General features: G+C 40.5%; 1 protein-coding gene across 4 annotated transcripts in view; it reads right to left on the bottom strand.

Moving 5' to 3' along the window:
• Positions 1 to 26,132, bottom strand: part of ERBIN (erbb2 interacting protein) — a 136,663-nt gene that overhangs the window by 19,437 nt on the left and 91,094 nt on the right. For 3 of the 4 annotated variants that reach the window (XR_003899779.1, XM_029910890.1, XM_026649121.1), the window contains 5 exons: positions 20,324 to 20,438; positions 16,644 to 16,821; positions 14,160 to 15,699; positions 1,313 to 1,456; positions 310 to 441 (listed from right to left, as the gene is read on the bottom strand). Coding sequence is in view for 3 of the 4 variants with exons in the window: in XM_029910890.1 (XP_029766750.1) it covers positions 310 to 441; positions 1,313 to 1,456; positions 14,160 to 15,699; positions 16,644 to 16,821; positions 20,324 to 20,438 (2,109 nt within the window). In the remaining variant the exon portion in view is untranslated. The remainder of the gene's footprint in view (positions 1 to 309; positions 442 to 1,312; positions 1,457 to 14,159; positions 15,700 to 16,643; positions 16,822 to 20,323; positions 20,439 to 26,132) is intronic. The other variant, XM_029910889.1, reaches the window with a different exon arrangement.

Here is a 26,132-nt window from a genome sequence, read left to right as displayed (position 1 = left end):
GGAGATATTTAAGAGTAGGTTAGATAAATGTCTATCAGGGATGGTCTAGACAGTATTTGGTCCTGCCATGAGGGGAGGGGACTGGACTCAATGACCTCTCGAGATCCCTTCCAGTCCTAGAGTCTATGAATCTATCTTTTAAGGCCATATGATTGATCATTTCACCATAAATAAGTGGGTGAAAATCAAATAATGTTTTAGATTTAAAAACAAATTACCAATTCTAAGTGCTAACTACTCCACCATATTTCAAATATACATTTTTGCGAAAGATAACTTATCCAAATATGGTAACATATTACTCATTACCTGTGCAGCTACTTTCTTCATGCTGTCTGGAGGAACATCTTTGAGATTAAGTGTGCCAGATGAGTAGTTCTGCTGTCCTGAAATGAATACATCCTCTTGGCATGGCTCTCCTGGGGTGGATGTCTGGGGATGCTTTAAACAGGGTAGAAATAAATAAGCAAATATTTCTTCAAATTATCAGAATGACTCAATATTTCTTAAAATATTAGAATAAATTGCTCAATTTTTACATTTATTTTTGCTTGTAAGGATGCTAATCATATCATCTGAGTTTGCATGGACAACTTAATCCTATTAATCAAGTCAGAGATCCATAAAATTTAACCCCAATTTTCAAAAAAGAAATTACAACTGTTGACCGTCTTAAAGCCACATAACACAGATGGTTCACAAGAAAGGTGAACAAATGTCCATGGCTGCTATGCATGGACTTACAGGATTAATACAAGTTTCTTGTGGACTTAATTCTTCTAGATTTAAACACCAGATCTTCATTCAGGTTGTTCAATGCTGAAGCTACCTTCATCTTTCTTGCCAACCTACATATCAACTTAATTTGCTTGATTGCCTCTAGACATCTTTAAATAAGGCTTGCTTTACCAAATATTGAAAATAAACGGATAAACCCCAACTCAGGTCTCTTTAGACCTGGATCAAATTCAGAAACAAAGGATCATCAGCTATAGTTCTGGTTACGGAGGAGGGCAAAACAGAAAATAATCTTAGATCTTTACAGCCATCCGCACGTGGAAGCCAATTAGAAAAACAATTTGTTTTGTAAGTTGTAACACCTTGTAAAGAAGGTTGAGCATATGAACTCAAGCCAATTTAAATGTTTGGGTTCAGTGCCCAGGAACTCATAACACAAGTTTAAACTATTTTTATAATTATGACAGTGCTTTCATGTATAAAAGGACAAAACTCTAATTATTGATTTAAAGACATATTTCAAGTTTCCTTTCCCCCCCTCTATATATTGCAATAGCCTACTGTAGGTACTCACACGAACAATGTGCACACCAGAACCTCTTCTGTCTGCAACACTCAAGGCAACACTACTCTGGCTGCCATGCAGATCCCTAGAGCTGCCATACTGAAAGCTGCTAACTGCAGCATAATTGGAATTAAAGGACCTAGACAGCATGCTCTGAATAAAGAGGGGACAGATTTAACATAGAGATTAGTGCAGCATGCATAAACCACAGGACATGTTATACACCGACTTACACAGACATATATTCCATAACATGCAAAAATAAATACCATGCAACTGAATTAGCTGTGGCATCGTGAAGTACAAAAAACCTCCGTGACACTCTGTTTACATTTATTTACGATCAAACAACATGCAACCTAACATAGTACACATACAAAATTACATGTACATAAGGCCATTCAGATGTATATGTGCTCAGGAAAACAATATAGATGTTTAACTCATCTAAATTGTCATACTTTAATTATTTCCAACATATATAGACATGTTGGTGGAAAGGAAAAACTGACAGCCAAGATGCACTTGTGCTGAAATTATTTCATTCTCAGCAGAGCCATTATTTTGTCTCAACAGTTTTCAAAATTACTTGTCCAACAATGAAAATTTTTTCAGCCATAGAAATTTTGTTTTTTCTACCAACACAAAAGTAACACAAAATAAATAACATGCACTCAGACAAATTTATTGACCAGAGATTTACCTAGCAGAGAAAGTAAGTTCAAGAATACTTGGAGGCTTTTTTTTTTTTTTAAAGCTACAGTACCTTGCAACATTGACCTCTGTAGTATTGGCAATGGTTTCAAAAAGAAAAGCAGCAAGAGCATTACCACCTTGCCCCCATGAAGTTTTGTCAAGACAAAACAAATGAAAGAACAGGGACACCCAAAATAAAAAAAAAGGGGGAAGTCCCAAAATTAACCAAACTGACAAATGAACTACACCTATTTAAACAAGGACATTGAATCCACTACATGACAATATTTGTGTACAAAAAATTACTTTCATAATGTTAAGGATATGCCACAAAATATCAAAAGCCAGGAAATGCAGTTTTGTTTGTTTCTATGAAATTCCTGTGTGATTGTTTTCTGTTAAAAAAGGTCTCATAAAAAGTTCCAAACTTATAATTTGACTAAGATACTATAACCACTGTTGGGTGAATATTTTTTTTTGTTTTGTTTTTAAATGCACATACAATACTGATTTTTGGAATGCATACTAGTCACCAGAGCTACACTGACTACACTACTAGGAGCGTTCCCGCTACAGTACACTTGTGGGATGCTCCATCCAATGCCACTGACCATTGGGAGCCTACTAAATCAGCAGTGCCCATTGGGACTACACGGTTTTTCTTATAGCACCAACTGTTTGGAACCCAGGACATGAGATGCTCTACAGTCCCCAGTTGTCTCACTTTGTTTTGCTAAGCCTGGGAATACAATGCCAAGGGAAAGGGGAAGGTGGGTGAGCAGTGTGAATCTGCTGAGGCAACATTAAGAAAACCACAGTTACCGTTCTTCAAGTAACCTCTCTCATTTAAGGTGGTCTCTACATATTCCCATTTGTGGGAATCTAGCAAAGCATTCCAAACCTCAGGAAAGAGTCCTAATTAAACAAGGATTGCAGTATTGCCCTTCCAAAATGGGCATGAGATCTAAATGACAAATAAAAAAAAAATAGTGCTGTGTAAACATTTGGGCAAAAGTCCAGGTGGCAGCCTTGAAGATTTCTGTCATGGAAACGTTACAGGTGCAGGCCACTGATGTCTGAGCTAATGAAGAAAGCATTAAGACTTTGAGGTACGGACACCATAGTTAAAACATACACATGCCAAAAAATGGTTTAATTGACATCATTCTGCTCCCTCCACTTCTGACTAACAAATCCTAGTAAATGCTAACAAAAGATGAAGAACACCTTAAACACTTGAATTAAGCAAAGAAGGTATTTACACATTATTTCTTCGGGAAAAGCAGAGGAATGAGTTTAAAAGAGGAGGTTTTTCAACTGTTTTTTATGGTCACCATGAAGCTAAAGGAAATCTGCTAATGTAGCCATGTGCACCCTCTGAATAGAAACCTATGATCCACTCCTGTGCTCATGGATCCATGGCAACATTTTGTTCTCTCTCTACAAGAGCATCAGGTCTCCTGGTGGAGATACCCCACTCCCTCCACAACTCTGTTTCTTCTTCCCCTTAAACCATCTCCTCTACTGAACACAGTGTATTGTCTCACAATTCAAAGAGATTTGTTTCAGTTAAATACTTAAAATGGGAACTTGCAACAAGATAAGTACAGAAACACTACCGTGACATTATGTAAAGTACATTTAAGTAATCCGTATCATTAAAGACAATTTGATGAAAAAGATTAAAGGCTTTTAAAAACAGAATAAAGCTCAATCTGTGCAAGGAGCTAAAAAACAAAATAAAACAAACACACACACCCAGGGCATGGATGATCAAATATTTTTTTGGCAGCTTATATATACATACTTATTTGTGACCACTAGAGAGCAGTTTTACATTATAAGGAAAAATAATGGATTCTATGGGTACAATAACTGATTCTTCACGATGTGTTGTCCACATGTTCCACTTCTAGTGCATGTGTGACACCAGAATCTTTTTGAGTAGCAGTGTCTGTTGTGGCCTGTGTGCCTTCCCAACACTCCTTAGCCAAGGGCATAAAGGATGGGGCAGCTGCATCAAATCTCCAGCTCCTTCAGTTACACCAAATCTAAATTAGCAAGGATTCTCCAATAGCAGGAAAGGAGGGCAGGCCATGGAAAACGTGTCTAACACATCTTGAAAAGCCAGAATTACTGTAGGGTAGTAACCTCTTTCTTCAAGTGACTGTCTACATGTTCCACTTTGGATTACGCAAGTGATAACTTGCATGGAGACGTAAGCACTACTAGAGTTTACTGGAAAAATGACTGCATGACAGCTCTGTCAAAGCAGGCTTCAGACAGGGAGATCTCCACCAGGGAATAGTGCTAGGTGAAGATGTGAACTGAACTCCAGGTAGCTGCTCAGCAAATCTCTAAGACTGGGGCACCTTGCAGGAAAACTGCAGAGGCTGCCTGAGTTCTGGTGGAATGGGTCCAAATGAGCCACCATGTAGCATGTCTTAATACGATCTGAGACCCATTTTGACAGTATTTGGCTGGAGATAGGTTGACCCTTCATTCTGTCAGCAAATGCTAGGAACAATCTAGACACAACAAAGCCTTTTAAGAGCCCTTCTAGATAGTAGGAAAGAGACATGACAATGTTGAAGGTGCGGCTTGATGTCTAGTTGGCAGCCGGTATCAAGCAGAGTACCCCAGGGGTTGGTCCTGGGGCCGGTTTTGTTCAACATCTTTATTAATGATCTGGATGATGGGATGGATTTCACCCTCAGCAAGTTCGCAGATGACACTAAGCTGGGGGGAGAGGTAGATATGCTGGAGAGTAGGGATAGGGTCCAGACTGACCTAGACAAATTGGAGGATTGGGCCAAAAGAAATCTGATGAGGTTCAACAAGGACAAGGGCAGAGTCCTGCACTTAGGATGGAAGAATCTCATGGACCGCTACAGGCTGGGGACCGACTGGCTAAGCAGCAGTTCTGCAGAAAAGGACCTGGGGATTACAGTGGATAAGAAGCTGGATATGAGTCAGCAGTGTGCCCTTGCTGCCAAGATGGCTAATGGCATATTGGGCTGCATTAGTAAGAGCATTGCCAGCAGATCGAGGGAAGTGATTATTCCCCTTTATTCGGCACTGGTGAGGCCACATCTGTAGTATTGAGTCCAGTTTTGGGCCCTCCACTACAGAAAGGATGTGGAAAAATTGGAAAGAGTCCAGCGGAGGGCAACAAAAATGATTAGGGGTCTGGAGCACATGACTTATGAGGAGAGGCTGAGGGAACTGGGATTGTTTAGTCTCCAGAAGAGAAGAATGAGTGGGGATTTGATAGCTGCTTTCAACTTGGAAGGGGGGTTCCAAAGAGGATGGAGCTTGGCTGTTCTCAGTGGTGGTAGATGACAGAACAAGGAGCAATGGTCTTAAGTTGCAGTGGGGGAGGTCTATGTTGGATATTAGGAAACACCATTTTACTAGGAGGGTGGTGAAGCACTGGAATGGGTTACCTAGGGAGGTGGTGGAATCTCCATCCTTAGAGGTTTTTAAGGCCCAGCTTGACAAAGCCCTGGCTGAGATGATTTAGTTGGTGTTGGTCCTGCTTTGAGCAGGGGGTTCGACTAGATGACAACCTGAGGTCTCTTCCAACCCTAATCTTCTATGATTCTATGATTTAGCTCTCCCTGGGTCGTGAGAGATTTGGAAAAGAAGACAGATAAATGGATCATCTGGTTAAGAGGAAAATCAAACCACTTTGGGTAAAAACTTTAGATGAGGTTTTAAAGTTACTTTGTCCTTGTGGAATACTGTATAAGGTGGACCCACCATACGGGCCTGAATCTCTTCAGGCTGAGGTTATGGCCACTAGGAAGGAGGTCTCCATAGAAAAGTGGTATAAGGAACAGGTTGCCATAGGTGCTAAAAGAGGTTCCATCAAAGCTGTTAAGACAATACAGAGGTCCCAAGAGGGCAGCATCTTTCTAACTGGTGGGAAGCTATGGAGGATACCTTTGACAAGATACTGTCGGATAAGAGAAGATGTGGCCTTCCACCAGAGGATCATGGGCAGAGATGGCTGCCAAGTGTACTTGACAGAACAGATGGAAAGGTCCAAATGCTTTAAGATGAGGAGACAGTTCAGGATGGCAGTCACTGGTGCTTCCAAAGGAGTGAAATTATTCTCCAACACCCAGATAGAGAATCTCTTCTATTTAGCAGCATAGGTCAGTCTGGTGGAATCTTTTCTGCTGCAAATCCGGATGTTTTGAAATGCTATACAGCAGCCAGCATCCATGCTGTGAGATAGAGGTGCTAGGTTCAGGTACAGGACTTTTCTACCTGGTTGTGTATCATTTCAGGGTGTGTTTCAGTGAGCATGATCAGGAGCCATGACAACAGGTTTATGAGGTCTGAGAACCAAAAGTGTCTGGGCCATGCTGGGGCTATCTTATTACCAGAGCCCCAGCTTATCTGATCTTCCCAGGGACACTCTGTATCAGAGGAATTGGGAAGTAGGCATACATGAGTCCCGGTTACCACAGGATCAGAAAGGCATCTGAAGGGGAGCTGGGACTGGCTCCTCCCTTGGAACAGAATCTGAGGCACTTGTACTGGTCAGATAGCAAACTGGCCCAAAACTGCAGGCCCATAGGTGCAAAAAGATGTCTCACAGCATGGAGTCCTTGAGTGATCATTCATGGCTGAGTACTGACGACTGAGTTGGTCTGCTAAGGTGTTTTGTAGACCAGGATGATGTAATGCTACTGATGTGACATGGTGACTGATACACCATTCTCAAAGGTGGGTTGTCTCCTGGCACAACCAGGATGGGTGAACGCATTCCTGTGGTTGATACAGTACATTGCTGTGGTGTTGTCAATGAGCATCTGTACTGTGACATCTCAAAGCAATGGGAAGAAGGCTATGCATGCCAGCCGAATGGCTCTCAGTTCCAGGATGTTTATCGGAAGCCTGGCCTCTTGGGTGGAATGGAAGCCTTGGATCTGAAGGTGGCCCCTATGACCTCTCCATCCTATTGCAGATTCATCAGTCACTAGTTATGCTGGGAAGAGATGAAGAGAAGGGCACCCTGCTGCACAAATGTAGAGGGTCCTTCCACCAATCTATCAAGGAGAGGACTTCCTGGAGAAATGTGAACAGCATTTCTCAGTGGTATCTGCCTGGTCGATACATTGATCTCAAAAACCCTTGCATGGAACACAGGTGAAATCTGGCAAACTGCACTGCACAGATGCATGAAATCATGGGACCAATGAGTTTCAGATTGTCAGGTGAGACTGACGCTATCTCACCTGAAAATTAGAATGATAAGAAATCTGTCCTGTGGGCAGGCAGGCCTTCACCAGTGAGGAGTTCAACACTGCTCCTTATGAACTCTACAGTCTGACTTGACTCCGAGGGCCAATGTGGCAAAAAGAGTCAGGACTGCTCAAATGGAGTTGTTCATTGTTCATGTACTGAGGTGACTGACCTCAGATCAGTCAGTCATTGAGCTAGGCATAGATCTGAATTCCTTCTCTTCTCAGATGTGCAACCATGACCACCATGCATTTGATGAAGACCCTGTGCCACATGAAGGCCAAAGGGAAGTACTCTGTACTGGTAGTGAGACTTTTCCCCCCAAGAAACCGGGGAGGTGGGAGGAGGGGGAAAGAAACTTGTGGAGCAGGAGAATTGCAATATGAAAGTGTTTCTCTTGTAAGGTGAGTGTTGTGAACCAGTCTTGAGAATCCAGTAGTGATTATGGGTGCTAGGGTCACCATCCTGAACTTGTTGAATTGTTTGTGGGCCAGGATAGGGCACCATCCCCCTTTCTTCTTTGTGACCAGGAAATAAAAAAAAACAACCACCACCACCCTGCCTTGGAATTCCAAGGGGACTACACCTGCTACGAGGTGTAGGAGGGAGTCCATTTCCTTCCTGAGCATATCTTGTGAGGAGGGTCCTGGCCAGAAGGAGGAGATGGGGAGGGAGGGACCAGAATGGGATAGAGTATCCCTTCTCCACAATCCCTAGGATTCACTGATCCAGACAGTCCAATTCCATGTCTCCTGAAACAAACAAACAATTCCCAAAGGTAAGAAAATTTGGCTCTGCAAGACTCTTAACCACACCATCAAACCTACTATTATGAGGTTGACGGAAGGTGTGTAATGGAGGAGGTACAGGCTTTTAATTAACAGTAGCTAAATACACCTAGAATGACTATAGTTTAGTTTAGTCAAATTTTGGGATTACATCTCCTCATCTGGAACCTCTTCCTCTTCCTCCAAGGCTTGGAAGATCTCTGCTGATTGTAAATAATATGAGGATGGTTGCCTCTACATCTGACAGAGTTGAGACTAGTACAGTTTCTTTCTGGGAACCAGAGTGTACATGCCCAGGGAGCACAAAGTCGCTCTTGAATCCTTGAATCCAGTGTGTGAAGAACCCCATCAGTTGCAGATTCCTCAAAGGGGTGATCCTCCATGGTTGTTTGAACTACCTTTGGTATTCCCAAGGACTACAACCAGGAGGCCCAGTGCATTATTAACTGCAGTAGCGATACCTCAGGCCACCATATCAGAAGTGGCAAGAGAGACCTGTAATGAGAGGTCATGCCACCAGCTGTCCTTCCTGCACTACAGATTTTTATCTGTCGCAAATTGAGATATGTGATCCCAAGTCAGGAAGTCATAGTTAGCAAGGAGCGCTTGGTAACTGGCAGTGAACTTTGTAGGTGATTGAAAAATATAACTTCTGACCAGAGAGGTCAGCTTTTTTTTTTTTAGGGGGCTTTTTCCTGCAAGTCGCTTTAGGTGCACCCTGTTTCTTGGATCTCTCCTGGACAGAGAGCCTGGTGTTGGATAGTTATAGAAATATTCAAAACTTTTGATGGGGACCTGATAGGGCAGGTCTGCTTTCTTCTAGATGTAGGTGCTTCTGAGGCAGGAGTCTGCCAAGGTCTTCTGGCTGGTTCCAAATACAATCATTTAATGGCATAGCCAATTTAGCAGGCTCCAATGAGTGCAGGCTGTCAAGAAGTGTGTGTGATTACTCTTGCAGTATATTGACCGGTATTTCCACGATATCCACCATTCTCCTGAGGAGTTACTGGAAAATCTATTAATTGTCAGATTGGATTGGAACAAATGAGGGCGGGCTCTCGTCTGGCAAAGAGAAGGAGGAGATTTTTGGCTTCTGTTTCCTGTATGTCCTCCTGCTCACTTTCTGCATTAGGAGGCAGCTGACTGGGGTGGCTTTCTTGAGGTCTCAAAAGAGAGGGTGACCTTGCTTTCATCTTCTGAGGGGCTGTTGGAACCCTGAGAGTAGAGTGCATCCCCCACAATGCCCAGAAGGACCACAAATGCATGGGATTCTGGAAAGGGGGTACAGGCCAGGGTAAGTACCATGCAGGGTACTGCTCAAAGACATCTGCATAATCTCTCTTGTGAGGGTGGTCTCTGATTGTCCTTTCAGGCAGGCTAGGGTCGTATCATTCTGGGGTGTGATGCAGGTATGGTCATATTGTTCTGGGGTGTGTTGTCTATCACCTAATCCTCTGAGGCCAAGGAGGAGAAGGAATACATCTCCTTCACAGGTGGAGCAGATCTCTCAGGTGCTTGAGAGAGACCAGGCAGCTCTTGTGGTTGCGGTGCAAGGTTCGGAACCTGTGAAGACAGTTTCTTAGTAGAAGATAGCAATAGAGATTCAGGCTGATCGGAAACTGCCAAGTCTCCCAGTACTGGTGAACCATGTAGGTACCATGAAGATGGGTTCTCAAGGTGAATACTCGGGGGAAAGGATGGCTGGTATTGTCAAATGTGGACTGGAAGCAATCAGTGCTAAGATTTTTAGTACTAAAGGCAGAATCTAGATCAGAACACTTTCTGATGCCAGGAGGTCTGAAGAGCCCTCTTGCACTGCTGACATCAGTGCTGAGTGCTTTGATCCAATCTCAGGCATATCAATGACTCCTGGGGAGTTTTCCCAGACTTTGCCTTGCCACTGAGTGACCACTGACAAGGCATCAGCAGAACCGGATCTGGGCCTTGAATTGCCTCCTAGGCTGTATCTGCTCAGGACCAGAGAGAGAGTACCTGCTCCTTATGTCTTCTCTCTTCAGAGGACCTGGGTGAGGAAGTGAAGGAGGTTTTGGCCAACTCCATGATAGAGGAATGGGACTGCTTTATAACCTTGGCTACAGTGCATCTGGCTGGCTGCAATTCACAATGCTACACACAAAAAATTCCAGTCTTGTGTGGATGGTATGCATGCACTCCAAACGTGGAATACATGTGGACAATCACTTGAAGAAGAGCCTTTCTTCCACTTACAAAAAAAAGTAACAGTATAATGAACAATCCAACAATTTTTATTGAATATTCAAGTCTCTATATGAAGATCTATTTTCAAAAAGTCTTAGCTAACATTTTTCCTCTAGTTGCATAGTTTCAGGTTACTCAATTATGACAGGAACATATCCCTAACGTGCTGTAAAATGGGTTACACATATTCATTGCTATGTTGAAGTTAGTCATTAATCTTATTTGCTAGACATCAGGCTTTCATTTGATCCCTTATGCAAACTGCTGCTTGAAATGTTTTCCCCTTTACATCACCAGGCGAAAATGTCCAAGAGCCAGACAAAACAAGAATTAGCTTCTCTGGTTTTGATTTATAGACAGCCTTTGATTATTTAAAATTTAAAAAGATTATTCTTGTACAAGTTTAGAAACTATGGAATTTATAATTTAAAAAAAAATCATTCATGAAAACTTTTATTAAAAATCCCTAAATAGAAATAATGATAAGTATGTTATATAAACCACTGAAAGTCAGGTAATGCAAAGGAAAGGTGAACAGTGATCTTAACCATACTACTGTGTAAAAGTACAGGCAGCAACATATGAATTAAAGATGGCGATATTATTTTTAAGTTTGTATTTCTTGATTTTTTTTGTTTTGTAACCTTTATAATGTTTAAACACAACAGATTCTTTTAATCTGTGAATTTCCTTTCTTTGTTGTGGAGCGTTAGTTAAAGAATATGTACTTGTGATCTTCTAAATTAAATAATACGGTTTCTTTCCCCCGTATACATCCCAGAGGTCTAGAATACAGTATGGAATAACTCCCTACAAAATTAAAAGCCCATTTTGAGTTATAAACAGAAGCACACCAGAAACTACCAAATTCTGATTTATGGGACTCTCATAATTTAAGTGACCTGAAAAACAAAAAACGTACAAAGGTACGGTAATTGTAATGCTATTTGCTGAATGTCTTAAATAGAAGCGGACAGAGAAACATGCAGCAAATAACTGGATTTTCACATTCCTCACTATTGTATTGGCCAGCCGTCGCTCAAAGCCAGCTCAGAGAAACACATCTGTGGCTTTTTGAAATTCATGGCATGGTTTTGAGATGTTTATCATGTACCAAACAATATAAAATAAATGCTATCTATAAAAGCACACTCTCAGAGAAAGAGAAAGTGTCTCTCACACAGACATCTCCACACTGTGCTCAGACCACTGAATGAAAAACCACTGTAAAAATTAATAGCATTATTTATAAAAACAAAGCCACCCTCTTAAATGTTAAAGAAAAGATAAACCTAGTGGTTCCAACATGAACTAAACTAGACTGGTGGAAGGGAAGGATAAGAATTAAGGAGACAGCATTTATTACACAATACCATTCTAATAGGGAAAAAAAGTAAGGTGTTATTAAACACATGAAGGGAAAGGATGAGCGGTGAGGGCAGCAAGTTTCTCACACTGGCTCTTACACTACCCTCATCACCTAGTATCTGGCGTCTTTCAGTAATGTATTAGGTGCCCTGCCTAACATTTGTAAAGTCACTAACTGACATAGCTCCCTCTGGTACTTCATTCACTGAAGCACAAGCACTCTGAGGTCTGGGTATGTTTAGACCATCAGTACTGTAAGTTCTGGCAGAAAAAAGTCTCTGTTGCCAAGACATGATTGGCAGAGCTCTACCCATTCTCTCATCTTATCCCCAGCGGGAGAATGGTGCATAAAGTGTAGAATTTTGTTTAGGTAGGGTTGTTTTTGTTCTTTATGTTTATGCTTCTATGTATTTATACAAGAGAAGGCAAGGTTGAAGACGTGCACCTTACACTGGGAGTGGAAGGTGATGAGGTCTGTGATGGTTAGGGCCCTACCAAATTCACGGCCATGAAAAATGCGTCAGACTGTGAAATCTGGTCTTTTGTGTGCTTTTACCCTATACTATACAGATTTCATTGGAGGAGACCAGCGTTTCTCAAATTGGGGGTCCTGACCCAAAATGGGGTTCCAGGGGGGTCGTAAGGTGATTTTTTGGGGGGGGGGGGTCATGGTCAGTGGTGGATTGGGCACTGGCCAACTGGGGGGCCCCCACACCACACTCTGCTGCCGTTAAGCGGGGTTGGGGCGCAGGGGCTTGCTCTGCTCAACCTGCCTGGCGCTCCTGCCGGGGAGCAGGGCAAGTCTCTATGCCCCGACCCTGCTCCCCAGCAGGAATGCGGGGGGGGGGGGGGGGGCCGGGGGGGGGGGGGGGGGGGGGGCCCCCCCCCCCACTTGCTCTGGCAGAGACCCCCAGAAAGGCGTAATCTGCAACTGGTCACAGTATTGTCACCCTTACTTCCGCACTGCCTTCAGAGCTGGGTGACCGGAGAGCGGCAGTTGTTGGCCAGGTGCCCAGCTCTGAAGACAGCGTCCTGCCATCAGCAGCACAGAAGTAAGGGTGGCAATACCATACAATTACAACACCGTGAAATTTCAGATTTAAATAGCTGAAATCATGAAATTTATGATTTTTTAAATCCTTTGACCGTGAAATTGACCAAAATGGACTGTGAATTTGGTAGGGCCGTAGTGATGGTCCTTAGTTTCTGTGGGTACTCAAGGATCCACCACAATAAAAGCACTATTGTGAGATCCTTAAAATGTACATGATATCAGAGCTCACATACCTACCCAGATAAGGCTTGAGGCCAGAGTCTAGAACTTATTCCTATGAGGAGGCAATTACAATAATTAAGATTCTTGGTCATGAGGGCTAATGTTGCTGTTCTGATATTATCACATAAAAAGAAGATTACAGCCTGAAAAAAACTGCAGATTCAAAAAAAATACTTTTGTTCCACGTCCATTGAAAAGTCATGCTTGAGTATGATGCCAAGATTTTTAACCTTGCTTATCATCTTCAAATAAATCCCCTTAACAAGAAGGGACACTGAGGTGAGGAAAATATTGACATGATAATCATTACCCACCAGAAAGACTATCTTCCTGAGGGTAAGGATAAAGCAGCTTGATGCATCTGACTGACAATGTCATCCAAGGCAACGTGTTTTCAAGGACAAGAAATGTGTATCGCCAGCAGAGCAATGACACTCTGCCCTATATTTAGAAAATACTTTCCTAAGAGGCTATGTATATACATTGGGCAACATGAATGACTACATTCCTGAAAGATGCTAGCCTCCCTTCATATCCCTTGGTGATGACATATAATTGTTCAACAATGCCAATCAACTCTTATCTTCCGGGTATAGCAAAGCAGCTGCAGAAATATCAGCCACTGTCTCTTAGCCACCAATGGTCAGTCAGATCAAAAATCTGCTGGGATCTACTACATGATCAGGATGGCTAAGTGCCTTATCTCAAAGCAGCAAAAGATCATTCAAGACTCTGACAAACATGAACTCCAAAAGACTAGATTCCAGATTAATATCTACTTAGTGTGGCTTTGGTGCTCAGATGCAACTGAAACTACAAAGCCATTAACTTTTCAGTCACCTTGCAAAATATAATATAATTTTTTAAAACTACACTACAATTAAAAACACTTACCTGAGCCTCTAAGCACTGGCTCTATAGTCCAGCAAGGCTCCTTGGTGGAAGCCATGATGTTACATAATGGTTCATTCTAACGTAGTTGAACTGAGCCAACAAGTATGATGGGGGGGGGGTTCCTTTTTTTGGGAAGGGTAAATTTATAATCAGTTATCTGAATATTTCTCGGAGACATTCAACACATACATTTATAATTACCTATATTTTTTGAAAAAAAATGTTCACAGGTCCCATTTAAAAAATTTCAGGGCACATTTTCACTACAAAGTGAAAAATTAATCAAAATACAGATTATGTAGCTTTTTTTTTATAATACAGGATGACAGAAAGATGAACATAATTAACAATTTTTTACCTTTTCTAACTTTTTAGCTTCAATGTGTCTCAGCACCTGTTCCCGCCAATCATGAGGGACTTTGCTTTTTCCTGGAGGGTCTAACAAAGAATGTTCAGAATTAACCCTTGGGTTTGGTCTTTTTGTGGGACTAGTCCGTGAATAATTAAAGTCACTAACTGACATAGTTCTTTCTGGTATTTCATTCACTGAAGGGCGAGCACTCTGAGGTCTAGGTGCATTTGGACCATCAATGCTGTACGTTCTTGCAGAAAGAGGTCTCGGTTGCCCAGACATTATTGGTGGAGCTCTTCCCATTGAATGCAAATCTCTATATGTTAAGTAGTCCCCTTCAGGAACCTGGGCACGCCTTGGGGGTCCAGTATCACCAACATTTATGGAAGCTGTAGAAGATATGCTGCTCTGTCTCTGAAGAGTATTTCTGGTTGCTCCAGGAACAAGTCTATCATTCGGTGGAATAGCCCACATTTCTAAATGTCTTCCACCCATCCTTTGATGCATGTTATATGCAGCATTGGCTCGAACATTATTATGATTGGAGAAATTCATGTTGGCAGAATGTTTTACATAATTAGAGCTTTCTGTGCTGTCTGACCTAGACAGACGCTGAGGTGGTAAGCTCCCTTGTTCTATTTGGGCATTTTGTTTTGGGAGCCACAAGGTGTCTTTGGCTGTTGTACTGCTGCTATATTGGATATTATACTGAGGTACACTGAACATCTGTGCACCACTTGCCCCTGGTCCTCTAACTACATTAGCACCTTCAGGATTGTGATTTGAATCAAACTTGAACAAAGTTTTTGTACAAGATACTAAATCAGAAGAAGATGATGATCCAGGAAATACCTGCAAAGGTTGGTCATATAGAAGAGTAGCAGACTTGCTTCGGACAATGTTTTTTCCATCTGGACCAGCAGATGCTGATTTTACCACTGAGTTGGGCTCTTGGGATCCATTGTCATTAACAATATCAAAAATTTTTAGAGCACCAGTGTCGATGTTGGTGATACTGTGAGATTTCACCACAGGACCACTTCGCTGTGGGGACAGATCTTCAGTGCTCTTTGAAATACATATATCCACAGAAGAATCAGTGTCAACTGTAATGCTTCTCTTTAATTCAGCCTTCCTTGGAGATTGCGGTGCTTTCTCAGAATGTCCATTCACTTTACTTATAGAACAGAGGTTAGAATATTGATTTCTATTTTCCAAGTGCTCAGTTTCTTCTTTCATGTTATAGTTTAAACAGTCCTTTACCGACACTATTTCCTGTGTCTTTAATCTTTCCATAACACTTGATTGTATTGTATCTTCATTAGTCAGTTTGTTGATGTTCATGTTAATTTGGTCTAATTTGTGTGATTCCTCAGTAGTTGTGTTTAGATCAACACCTTTTTCTATTAGAGCGAATCTCTCTTCAATCCTTAACTCATATTCAGGTAAATTTGTAACTTTCTCTTGCGCATTGATTTCTTCTTCTGCTGTGATGTTTAATTCACCTCCATTTTGCAAAAGGCTATTAAAATTTTCATCTTCTTGCCTGAAAAAAAGATAGTTCTTTGAGAAAACCAGAGAGGCTGCCAATAGCATTGATCTATTTTTAAATACTGGTTCAGATAAGTTGTGTATTATCATGCAGAAGTCCCACACCATGGATGCATGATGAGACAAAAGACCAATTGCTGACCTAATTTATAATGTTATATTCCCATTAGGAAAAACATTCTGTACTAACAGCCTAACCCTGCAAGTCTTACTCACATGACAAATTGCACTGAAATTAATGGACTATTCATGTAAACAAGAATTCTTGAATTAGCAACAGGTTGTAAAATCAGGCCCTAATTTCAGAATTCCACTTAAAAGTTCAGTGTTAATGTTTCAATATTGTACTTATGTCATTTTTGTTGCAATAAAATTATATTTCTGATTGGATACTTCTAAACAAGATCAGCATGAGAAAAATGCCTTAATTTTAGTTCGTTATATCATATTTTAATTACTAAACTATAGACTGCTAGCCATTAAATAGATTACAATATTTAAGGAAATCTAACCACTTTTTGCAACCTGTGTCATTAAACTATTTGCTTTCCAACATCCTCTGAATAATCGTAAACGATATGATGAAGTTTTCTGTAGAGGTAGTAGAAAAAATAAAAGTTGAAAAGGATACAATTATTGTACCTTAAAGAAGTTGGAACAGATTTTTTAATTTTACAATTTTTTTTTGTGTTTTTTTTTTTTTTTTTTTAAAAAGAAAAACAAGTTATTTTGTGTTACACTTCAAGATAAAAGTCCTATTTTGTTATTTAAAATTATTTTAGAATATGAACATATTTAAATTAATTATTTAATAAACAATAATCAAGCTGTCAGACTGGACTATAACAATTTTTACTAAAAGATAAGCAACAAGTTTCTCTATTGTAGTTGCTCAGGTATCCTTGCTGTTATAGCCTTGCTATAAACGGTTTCACAAACCTGATTTTGGAAATAGCAGCACTGTGTGTTTCTTTGTCCGGAGAGCACACTGAAGTGTCATTGCTACTGTCGGTATTTAGAGAAACTGAATCTGACATTCGAGAAGGAGAGGAACAATTGCTGTTATTGTGATTGCTGTTATGGGTGGCTTCATCTGATAAGGAATCTGCATCTTTATCTGAAACAAAATTTGTCAGTTTAGTCATGCACATATTGATTGTCTATAAAGTCAACAAATATTCACGTGTAATGCTTATTACTAGAAAAAGAAAGTATAATTTCTTCATACACTAACATTATCAATAATTATTTATTATTATTATTATAAACATTGATAAATTGCCTTTGCAAAGTTCAGTTTTGCTTCATATAATTTGACGGAATTTCTGTTTTTGTCAGCAATGGTTCCTGTTTAAGGAACAGCTGGTTAAGTGCAACCAGTACTCGTCCACTACTGAAATTCAACTTGTTGCTCTTTGTAAGGTTTATTGGCCAGGTACCAACGTTACATTATATAATCTTTTCCAAAGGCCATCAATCAAATTATGTTTCACATGTTTCTGTTTTTAGACCCCCTTCAAGTGCTTATATTGCACAAACTTTATTAGCTTTTTTCCAAGTAAAGTGTTCAGCTTCGTATGTGAGAAAAATAGTAATGTAGCAGTACACAAAGTTGCTACTTGCTAACCTTACGATATAATTCCATTTAATTGAATCCAGTGTGCCCCTCATGTAGCCCTATGTAAATCATCTGCTAATTGTGGAGATAAAGGGAGGGGGACACGCATTAGGACCCTAATTGGGCCCTGGGTGATTGCTACTTTTCACCACCACCACAGAGGTAATGAGGTTGAATAGTGCCCGTATAAGAAAAATTAAAATTACTGATTATTTTTTAAGAAAGGTTTTTAATGACTTACGGCTATAAATGCAACACAGACAGAATAGGAAAAGAAAAATTAAAGACCAGCATTGAATAAGGATTAATATAAATGGCAACTTATACTGAAGACAAGCACAAGTACAGGTAATATTATGCATTAGTTACTTACTACTATAAGGGAATGTAATATGCATTAGTATTGAATATAAATGGCAATTTATACTGATGACAGGCACAAGCACATGCAAAGCTATTATTACTTATTAACTACTAACTTTACATGTACTGTTTTTGCCCTTAGTAAGCACAAGTACAAGTAAAGATATTATATCTTGATTAACAACTTACTACTATTTTTAAACAATTTAATACTATTATTGAGCTTTTAATACTACTTTTAATACTGTAGTATTGATACAACTGGAGATTAAATTATTCCAACACTACCATTTTTAATACTGTAGTGTTAACACAACTTGAGATTAAATTAGTTTGAGCGACCAGACTATTTTTACTTTATAACCCTACCCTGCATTTGTTTGAAAATACGTTACCCTTTAGTCGGCCATTTTTTGCATTGGCCAGGTACAGATGGTCGAGCAGTGCACGTTCCTTTGGTTCGGGGGTGTTGGTTGGGTTTACCAAAACACACACGCACAGTTTTGTTCCTTCATACTTTTTATTTTATTTGTTGGCCGTATTTTAAAACAGACCAACCAATTAGGGTAGGCCAATTGTTTACTGTGGTGGTTGTGTTTACTTTGATATTTAATTGTTGTTTTAGTTTTATAAGTTAGGCACAAGGAGATAACTTATTTCCATATAGCCCGTTGTTTTGACTGTGGGTAATGTGATTTTATAAGCTATGCCTGAAGGCCTAACTTATTTTACCACATAGGAGTTAGCATAAAGTGTTATTTGGTTGCAGTGTTTTTTGACCACAGGTTTTAGCCTAATTTTGCAAAGCTTGCTTTTTGAAGCTTCTGGAAGTTTGAGGCCTAACACTGACAATACTTTTGTTCAGTTTAGGCTTGACAATACAGTTGTTCAAATTATTTACACTAATAACTTCTCAATAGCCTTCATCACTGACGGTGATTAGTCAGGTTTTTTTTTAAATAGACAAATAATTTAAAGTATGTCCCACAATGGTTTTAATACAATCTGGAGTTTTAATAAACTCAATTAAATTTTTTTTCTACTCTTTAATAAAGTACAAAATATTGAGCAAACATCAGCATTACTCTCTTCATTCCCCATATTTCTGTATCAATGAAACTGCAGCTCAAAATAGCACTTCAGTTTATCTGAATGCCAAGTTATCCAAAAGTTGTATATGTCCCCCAGTCACCTGGATAAACAGTAATGTACTGTATATAGTTATAACACAGCTATGTATTAAACAAAATATTCTGGAAGAAAATGAATCTTTGAAAAACCTTTGAATGTGCTCTAAATACTGTTATGTTCTGAAGAATCAGTTTTATAAATATAGCAAGAGAAGATCAACAATGTTTTTATGCCTAACTATAATCCAGAAACAGAACTCTGTAGTATTTTCATGAAGACCTAAGTAAGGCATGTATTCTTGCACACATTTGTTCTTGCCTAACCTACGCATACAAATACCTGGTGAGCAAGTACAAATCATCTATATGCATGGCCTACTAGGCACCAAACCAGCCATGTGCATAAGCAAGTCAGGTTTCATACATATAAATTAGACAGGCAAATGTACATATACAATTCACCTTGCCTAACTTTGAAAATTTGGCTCCAAGAGACTAACTCAGGCACCAGCAGGAATTAATTTGCCAACCTGGCCTCTGGCTCCTGGGACAAAAAGAGCTTTTGGCTCATTTTATTAACCAGACATCAGATCTCAGAGAAGGCTTTGCTAACTGTCAAGATCATCTCCCTTTCTCACACTTCTTCCGCAAGCAAGTGAATGAATGTTATATGGGTCCAAAGCAGGGCAAAGCCCTACAGATCCATAAGGTCTCATTAACCCTTATCCCGTTATATAGTGTGTCCAGAGTGCTTCTTGCTCTGAAAGGAACTGGACTGGGCAACATAGGAGAATATACAAAATGGGCAGAGCCATCTCTTTCCTAACCTTTAAAATTTGTGCCCCAGAAATCTGGACTAGCCCTTACACTTCTGACAAAATGGTTGCCCGGGCTAGAACAATTATCCTCCAGAGAACCAATTCTGGTTCTTCTAACAAATTTCATAATACAAAGTTTCCTCTGGAAAGAAAGAGAGAACTAAGTGGCTTTGGATTTATGAGCACCGGTCTGGAATGGCAAAGAGACACTTGGCAAATTCCATTTTTCTGCAGTTTAAATTTTCATTTATTCCACAAAAATGGGATATTTATAGGCTTGGCAGGATTCAATTTAAATTGGTAGTCATCAGTAAACATTGATTTTACCTGACACAGACATCAATGGAAAAAATTATCCATTGATAGCTATCAGGGAGTGCAGCTTCCCCCACACTTTGCACCCACAGGGACCCTGTATCCCAGCCATGTAGAGAGCGCTCTGCAGCCCTACTGACACAGTCCTATCACAACATAGGGTGCCCCCTGCTGTGAAACTGTGAAATGTATTTATTTTTTTGAATTTATAAAAATTGGGGAGGAGGGACGTTAAAAATAAATCACTATTAACTACCAAATTTACAAAAAAATAAAAATCAAATTCTGCCATACCTAGGTATTTACTCAATAATAGAGAAATGAACAATTCTCAGAACCATAACACAGTACTCTTGATTTTGTGTGTTATCTAACCTTTTTTATTATTGCTAAGTGCTACTACTTTTGGTTGGTTAATGGAAGTTTCTATCAGCGGTGGGCGCATTTCTGCCATTTTCATCTCTTCATCAGAAGAAAGTTCTTCTGACTCCTGCCAAAGGAAAAACAAATAGCGTTTATGCTGAAAATCTGTAGTGGGTTGCTTTAAAAAGTTAAACGAATGCTATAAAAATTGCCACCCTACAGAAAGCCCAGATATTACAAATAGCACTAATGAATGCTTATATCATAGTTAAGTTTCCAAAAGTTACTAATGATTTGGATACCTCTTTTGTTTGCCGAACTTGAGACACCAGGGCAGATGAGCAGCCCTTTCTAAAAAAAAAAATCAGGCCACTTGAGGTGTCTCAGGTTGGCACCCAAAAACACAGATATTCAAAATCATAAGTGACTTTGGAAAATCTAAAACAGCAGCTCTAGCAGAACAAAGTGTGGTAAGGAAAGCCTATAGGAAGGCTGCAGGGGCTCAACCTCCTACCTGAGAGTGCCCTCCACTTTGCAATCTAGTTAATCCTTAGGCAAAAAGTGATGCTATTTTGGTATCACTTTGAGGAACAAAAACTAGCTAAGTCTTTGGATATTTTGCAGAATTTCAGTCTGATAGCTTAGTCTCTCCCCTTTTTCTGGGCACTTCTATTATGATCTAATAATATTCTCAAATAAAATGTGGAGCAGCAGTAAACTGAATTCAGATTTATATTCAGAGGGCAGGTATATTCAGAGGGCAGGGGGGAGGGATAGCTCAGTGGTTTGAGCATTGGCCTGCTAAACCCAGGGTTGTGAGTTCAATCCTTGAGGGGGCCACTTAGGGATCTGGGGCAAAAAATCAGTACTTGGTCCTGCTAGTGAAGGCAGGGGGCTGGACTTGATGACCTTTCAAGGTCCCTTCCAGTTCTAGGAGATAAGATATCTCCATTAATTTATATTTATATTTAATTTATTTATTTGCTAGGAAGTTTGAGGTCTGAATCTAGGTTTTAAGGCTGAATACGCAAGGGAAAACGTTTTCTGCTTCTTTTGGTCAGGGTTCAGTCTGAGAAGCTGAAAATTCAACCTCTTTCTGATGTGAAGAGCTGGAACAGGAGGAGAGCAGGGTGAGATGATCAGAAGGCAATATATGTTTTTCCTTTTGTGTTGTTTGGCTACCTCCTTCTCTACCCGGTAACTGAGCAGCTAGCTTGATTGATGCCTGTAAACTTTGAGGGGGCAGTATCAGTTGCGCAAGCATCCACTTTCCAGAGATACATCCAGAGAAACTTTTTTAAAGTATATTTGAAACCAAGGGACTTATAGGAGAACAACATTTAACTTTACCCAAGGAGATTAAACAAATAAAGTTCCAGCTTGACTGATTTTGTGCAAGGCAAATGTCAGCTTGTCTTTTATTTAATCACACCAAGCTAAAAGAGCTCTGGTGAAGGTATTAAAGACCATAGCAGCTTGCCCAGATGCAGCTGAGCATCATAATTCTTTCTTAGTCACTTCTTTATTTTGCTATCAGTTTGCTCTTTAAGAAAAAAAATAAATCTCCTTCCATGAAGTAGATGGTTCTTTCAGGGAAGTCTGTTTCCTCTTAAAAATACTGCAAAATCCTTCTAGTAGGGAGACTGGAAACGGAAACCTGCATGTTTAACATTTTTTGATACAGATTTCTTCCTGCTAGGAGTTTCAGGATATTTCAGCTGCAGGACTTCTGGTAGGAGCTACAGGGGGCTCTTCTTCCATGATGCAGACTGACTGACAACTCTATTCCATAGAGCCTTTGGCTGCAGTAAGGAAGGACACAGCCTTATTGTGAGGACCAGCAAACACAACTTAGCTCCCAAAAACAGAAATGTGTTTCAATGTAATTGGGACAGTCACTCACTCTCTCTCTATAACTCTCCCCTAGATTTTAATGCAGCAGATAAAACAGTTACTGATCTGTACTAGAATTGTTATTGTTTGAGATATGGTTGCAGACGTGTAATTCTACTCAGGTGTGCAAATGCCCAGTACACCAAAGCCAAAGAACTTTGCTTAGCAGTACCCATCAGGGTGGTGCTTGTGCCCTGTGCCCTTAAATAGCCAGGGGAGGGGCTAAGGGCAGTGCCATCCCAACCCTTCAGTTCCTTTGCACCGAACATGAAGAGCAGAGACACCGATGCAGAGGGGATGGAGGTGGGTCGTGGAATACGGCTTAACCCACATCTTGAACAACAACGATTACAGTATAGGTAAATAACCATTTTTCCTTCAAGTGGTTACAGACATGTGTTCCCCTCAGGTGACTCACATGCAGTACTCTTAGGAGATGAGGCCTGGAATCTAATTAAACAATGATTGTAGGACTGCTTTCCCAAAGTCTGCATCTGACTTAGATGCAATGGTAACAGCACAGTACTTGGTAAAAGTATGTACAGAAGACCAGGTAGCAGCCCTGCGAATGTTTAATATCAAAACATCACTGAGGAATACTATCAACATTACTTAGGAACTCACTGAATGAGCCCGTAATCTTGGTGGAGGCATTGTCTGAGGTACTTCATATGTTGTCATAATGCAGGAAACTATCCACCTGCAAATCACCTGTGCAGAGACCGCCTGAACTTTCATTCGATCCTCACAGGAAACAAAAAAATGAGGGGATGCTTGAAAAGTTTTATCCCTCTCTGGGTAAGATGCTAAAGTACCGTCTCACATCCACGTGAAGTCGCTATTCATCAGCATTCGAGTGCAGTTTAGAAAAGAACACTGGTAAATAAATCATTTGGGTAAGAGGAAACCACTTTCAACAAAAAGTTTGATGTGGCTGTAGGGCCACCACTTTGTCTATGAAAAAGTGCGTATACAGGGGCTCAGCCATGAAGGCCTGTAGCTCACTTACTCTCCTTGCAGATGTTATAACAACAAGGAAGGCTGTCTTCTGGCATAGGAGGGACAGAGAACAGGTTGCCAGGGGCTTAAATAGAGGTCCCATAAGAGGAGCTAAGCCAGTACTAAGGTTCCACCAGAGAACCGTTTCTTTCATAGGTGGGTGGAAACGAATAACTCTCTTAGAAATCTCACTACCATGAAGTTCAAGAAAATTGACTTCCTTTTGATGGGCAGATGAAATGCTGAGATCACTGCTAAATGAATCCTCAATGAACTGAGCAACAAACCAGAAGACAAAGTATAACAGGTATTCCAAAATGCCCTGAAAGCTGGCCAGCATCAGCTGAATTTCTCAAGCTAGCGACCCAACTGAAAATTGCTTCCAATTGGCCAAGTTAGTAGCCTTAGCAGAGGGCTTCTTACTAATAAGTAACACTGGTCAAACAGCTTCTAAACATAATTTCTCCTCTTCATCTAGCCATGCAGCCATTTTGTGAGGTCCAGACTGCTCAGTGTTAGATGCCAAATCTGACCCTGGTGCTGGATCAATAGATCAGGATAAAGAGGAAGAGATATGGGAGGTCAAGCCAATAGACTGAGGAGGCTGGAGAACTAACCCTGTCTCAGTCAAGCTGGTGCAATGAGAATCAATTTGGCATGATCCAACTTAAATTTGAGAATGACCTGTGAGATGACTGGGAGTAGGAAGACGACATACAAGAACACCGATCCCCAACTCAAGTAGAAGATGTCTGTAAAGAAACCTGGACTGAGGCCTGCTCAGGAGCAAATCCGATGGCACTTGTTTGCAATGAAAGACAACAGGTCAATAGTCAGAATGCCTCGTTCTCTGAAGTTGGACCTCAACACACTGTTCTTCAGAAACCATTCATAATTCTGAGAGAAAATCCTGCTGAAGTGATTGGCTAAGAAATTCCGCACCCCTTGAATTGTGAGACCATGATGCATTCTCCCTGATACAGAACTGCTAAAACTTGACTGCCTCCTGACAAAGCTACTTGTAGTGGGCTCCACCCGGTTTGTTCACATAATACACTGCAGTACTGTTAGGGGTAAGTATATGAACCACTGTGCCTCTGATGTGCAACTGAAAGACCTGGCACACACTGTAAATAGCTTGAAGATCCAGGACACTGATATGAAGAGAAGCTTGCTGAACTTTCAAAGTCCCAAGATATGCTCCTCAACCTACTGTGGAGGCATTACTGTTATGGTCTGTGGAGGACGGGTGAAGGGTACATCTTAGCAAACATTGATTTGATCCATCCACCACTTAAATGTCTGCAGAATAGGTGGTGGCATTTTCACTAGGCAGTCCAGTGACTCACAACTCTGGCAATATGTGAACTTGAACCAGGCCTAAAGAGGACAAAGATGCAACCTCATATACTGGACTACATAATTACATGTGGCCATATGAACTAGCAACTTCAGGCATACATGAATTATAGTGGAAAGGTGAGACTGGACGGACAGCCACAGACAATGAATTGTCTGAAATTGCTCACTTAGCAGAAATACCCTCAAACTTGTAGAATCTAGTAGGGCCCAGGTTAACTCTATTTTTTGTGTTGGTATTAAAGTTGATTTTTCTTTGTTTACAATCAGATTCAGATGATCAAAGAGATGCAGTGTAAACCAGACATGGTCGAGGAGTTAATCTCTGGACTTGCGCCTCACCAACCAATCGTTCAGGCAGAGAAAGACACATATTCTTCTCTTCCTGAGATGTGAAGCTACTACAGCCATGCATTTGGTGAAAACCCGAGAAGCTCAGGAAAGGCCAAAGGGGAGCACTGTGGTTAATAATGCTGCCCTATGACTACAAATCTCAGAAACTTCCCATGGCTCAGGAAAACCGCTACATGGAAATAGGTATCTTGAAAATCAAGAGCAGCAAACTGGAAAAAAGGGTAAACAGTAAGGTGGCAAAATTTGCAGACAATACAAAATTACTGAAGATAGTTAAGTCCAAAGCAGACTGCGAACAGTTACAAAGGGATCTCACAAAAGTTGATAAATGGGCAACGAAAGGGCAGATGAAATTTAATGTTGATAAAGGCAAAGTAATGCACATTGGAAAACATAATCCCAACTATACATACAAAATGATGCGTTCTAAAATAGCTATTACCACTCATTGTGGATAGTTCTCTGAAAACATCCACTCAATGGGCAGCAGCAGCCAAAAGAAGCTAACAAAATGTTGGGAACCATTAGGAAAGGGATAGATAAGAAGACAGAAAATATCATAATGCCGCTAAATAAATCCATGGTATGCCTACATCTCGAATATTGTGTACCATTTTGATCACCTCATCTCAAAAAGGATATTCTAGAATTGGAAAATGTACAGAGAAGGGCAACAAAAATGATTAAAGGTATGGAACAGCTTCTGCACGAGGAGAGATTTAAAAGACGGGCCATTAAAAGCTTAGAAAAGAGATGACTAAAGGAGGATATGATAAGGGTCTATAAAATCGTGACTAATGTGGAGAAAGTGAATAAGGAAGTGTTATTTACTCCTTCCCATAAGACAAGAGCCAGGGATCACCAAATGAAATTAATAGGCAGCAGGTTTAAAACAAAGTTTGCAGATGACACTAAACTGGGAGGCGTGGTAGATACACTAGAGGGTAGGGATCGGATACAGAGGGATCTAGACAAATTAGAGGATTGGGCCAAAAAAAACCTGATGAGGTTCAACAAGGACAAGTGCAGAGTCCTGCACTTAGGACGGAAGAATCCCATGCACTGCTACAGACTAGGGACCGAATGGCTAGGTAGCAGTTCTGCAGAAAAGGACCTAGGGGTCACAGTGGACAAGAAGCTGGATATGAGTCAACAGTGTGCTCTTGTTGCCAAGAAGGCTAACGACATTTTGGGCTGTATAAGTAGGGGCATTGCG

Source organism: Terrapene carolina, unplaced genomic scaffold, assembly GCF_002925995.2.
Source record: "Terrapene carolina triunguis isolate 2854851 unplaced genomic scaffold, T_m_triunguis-2.0 Scaffold69, whole genome shotgun sequence".
In the NCBI taxonomy this organism is placed as follows: Eukaryota; Metazoa; Chordata; order Testudines; family Emydidae; genus Terrapene; species Terrapene triunguis.
This window is presented reverse-complemented; position numbering and strand designations above follow the sequence as displayed.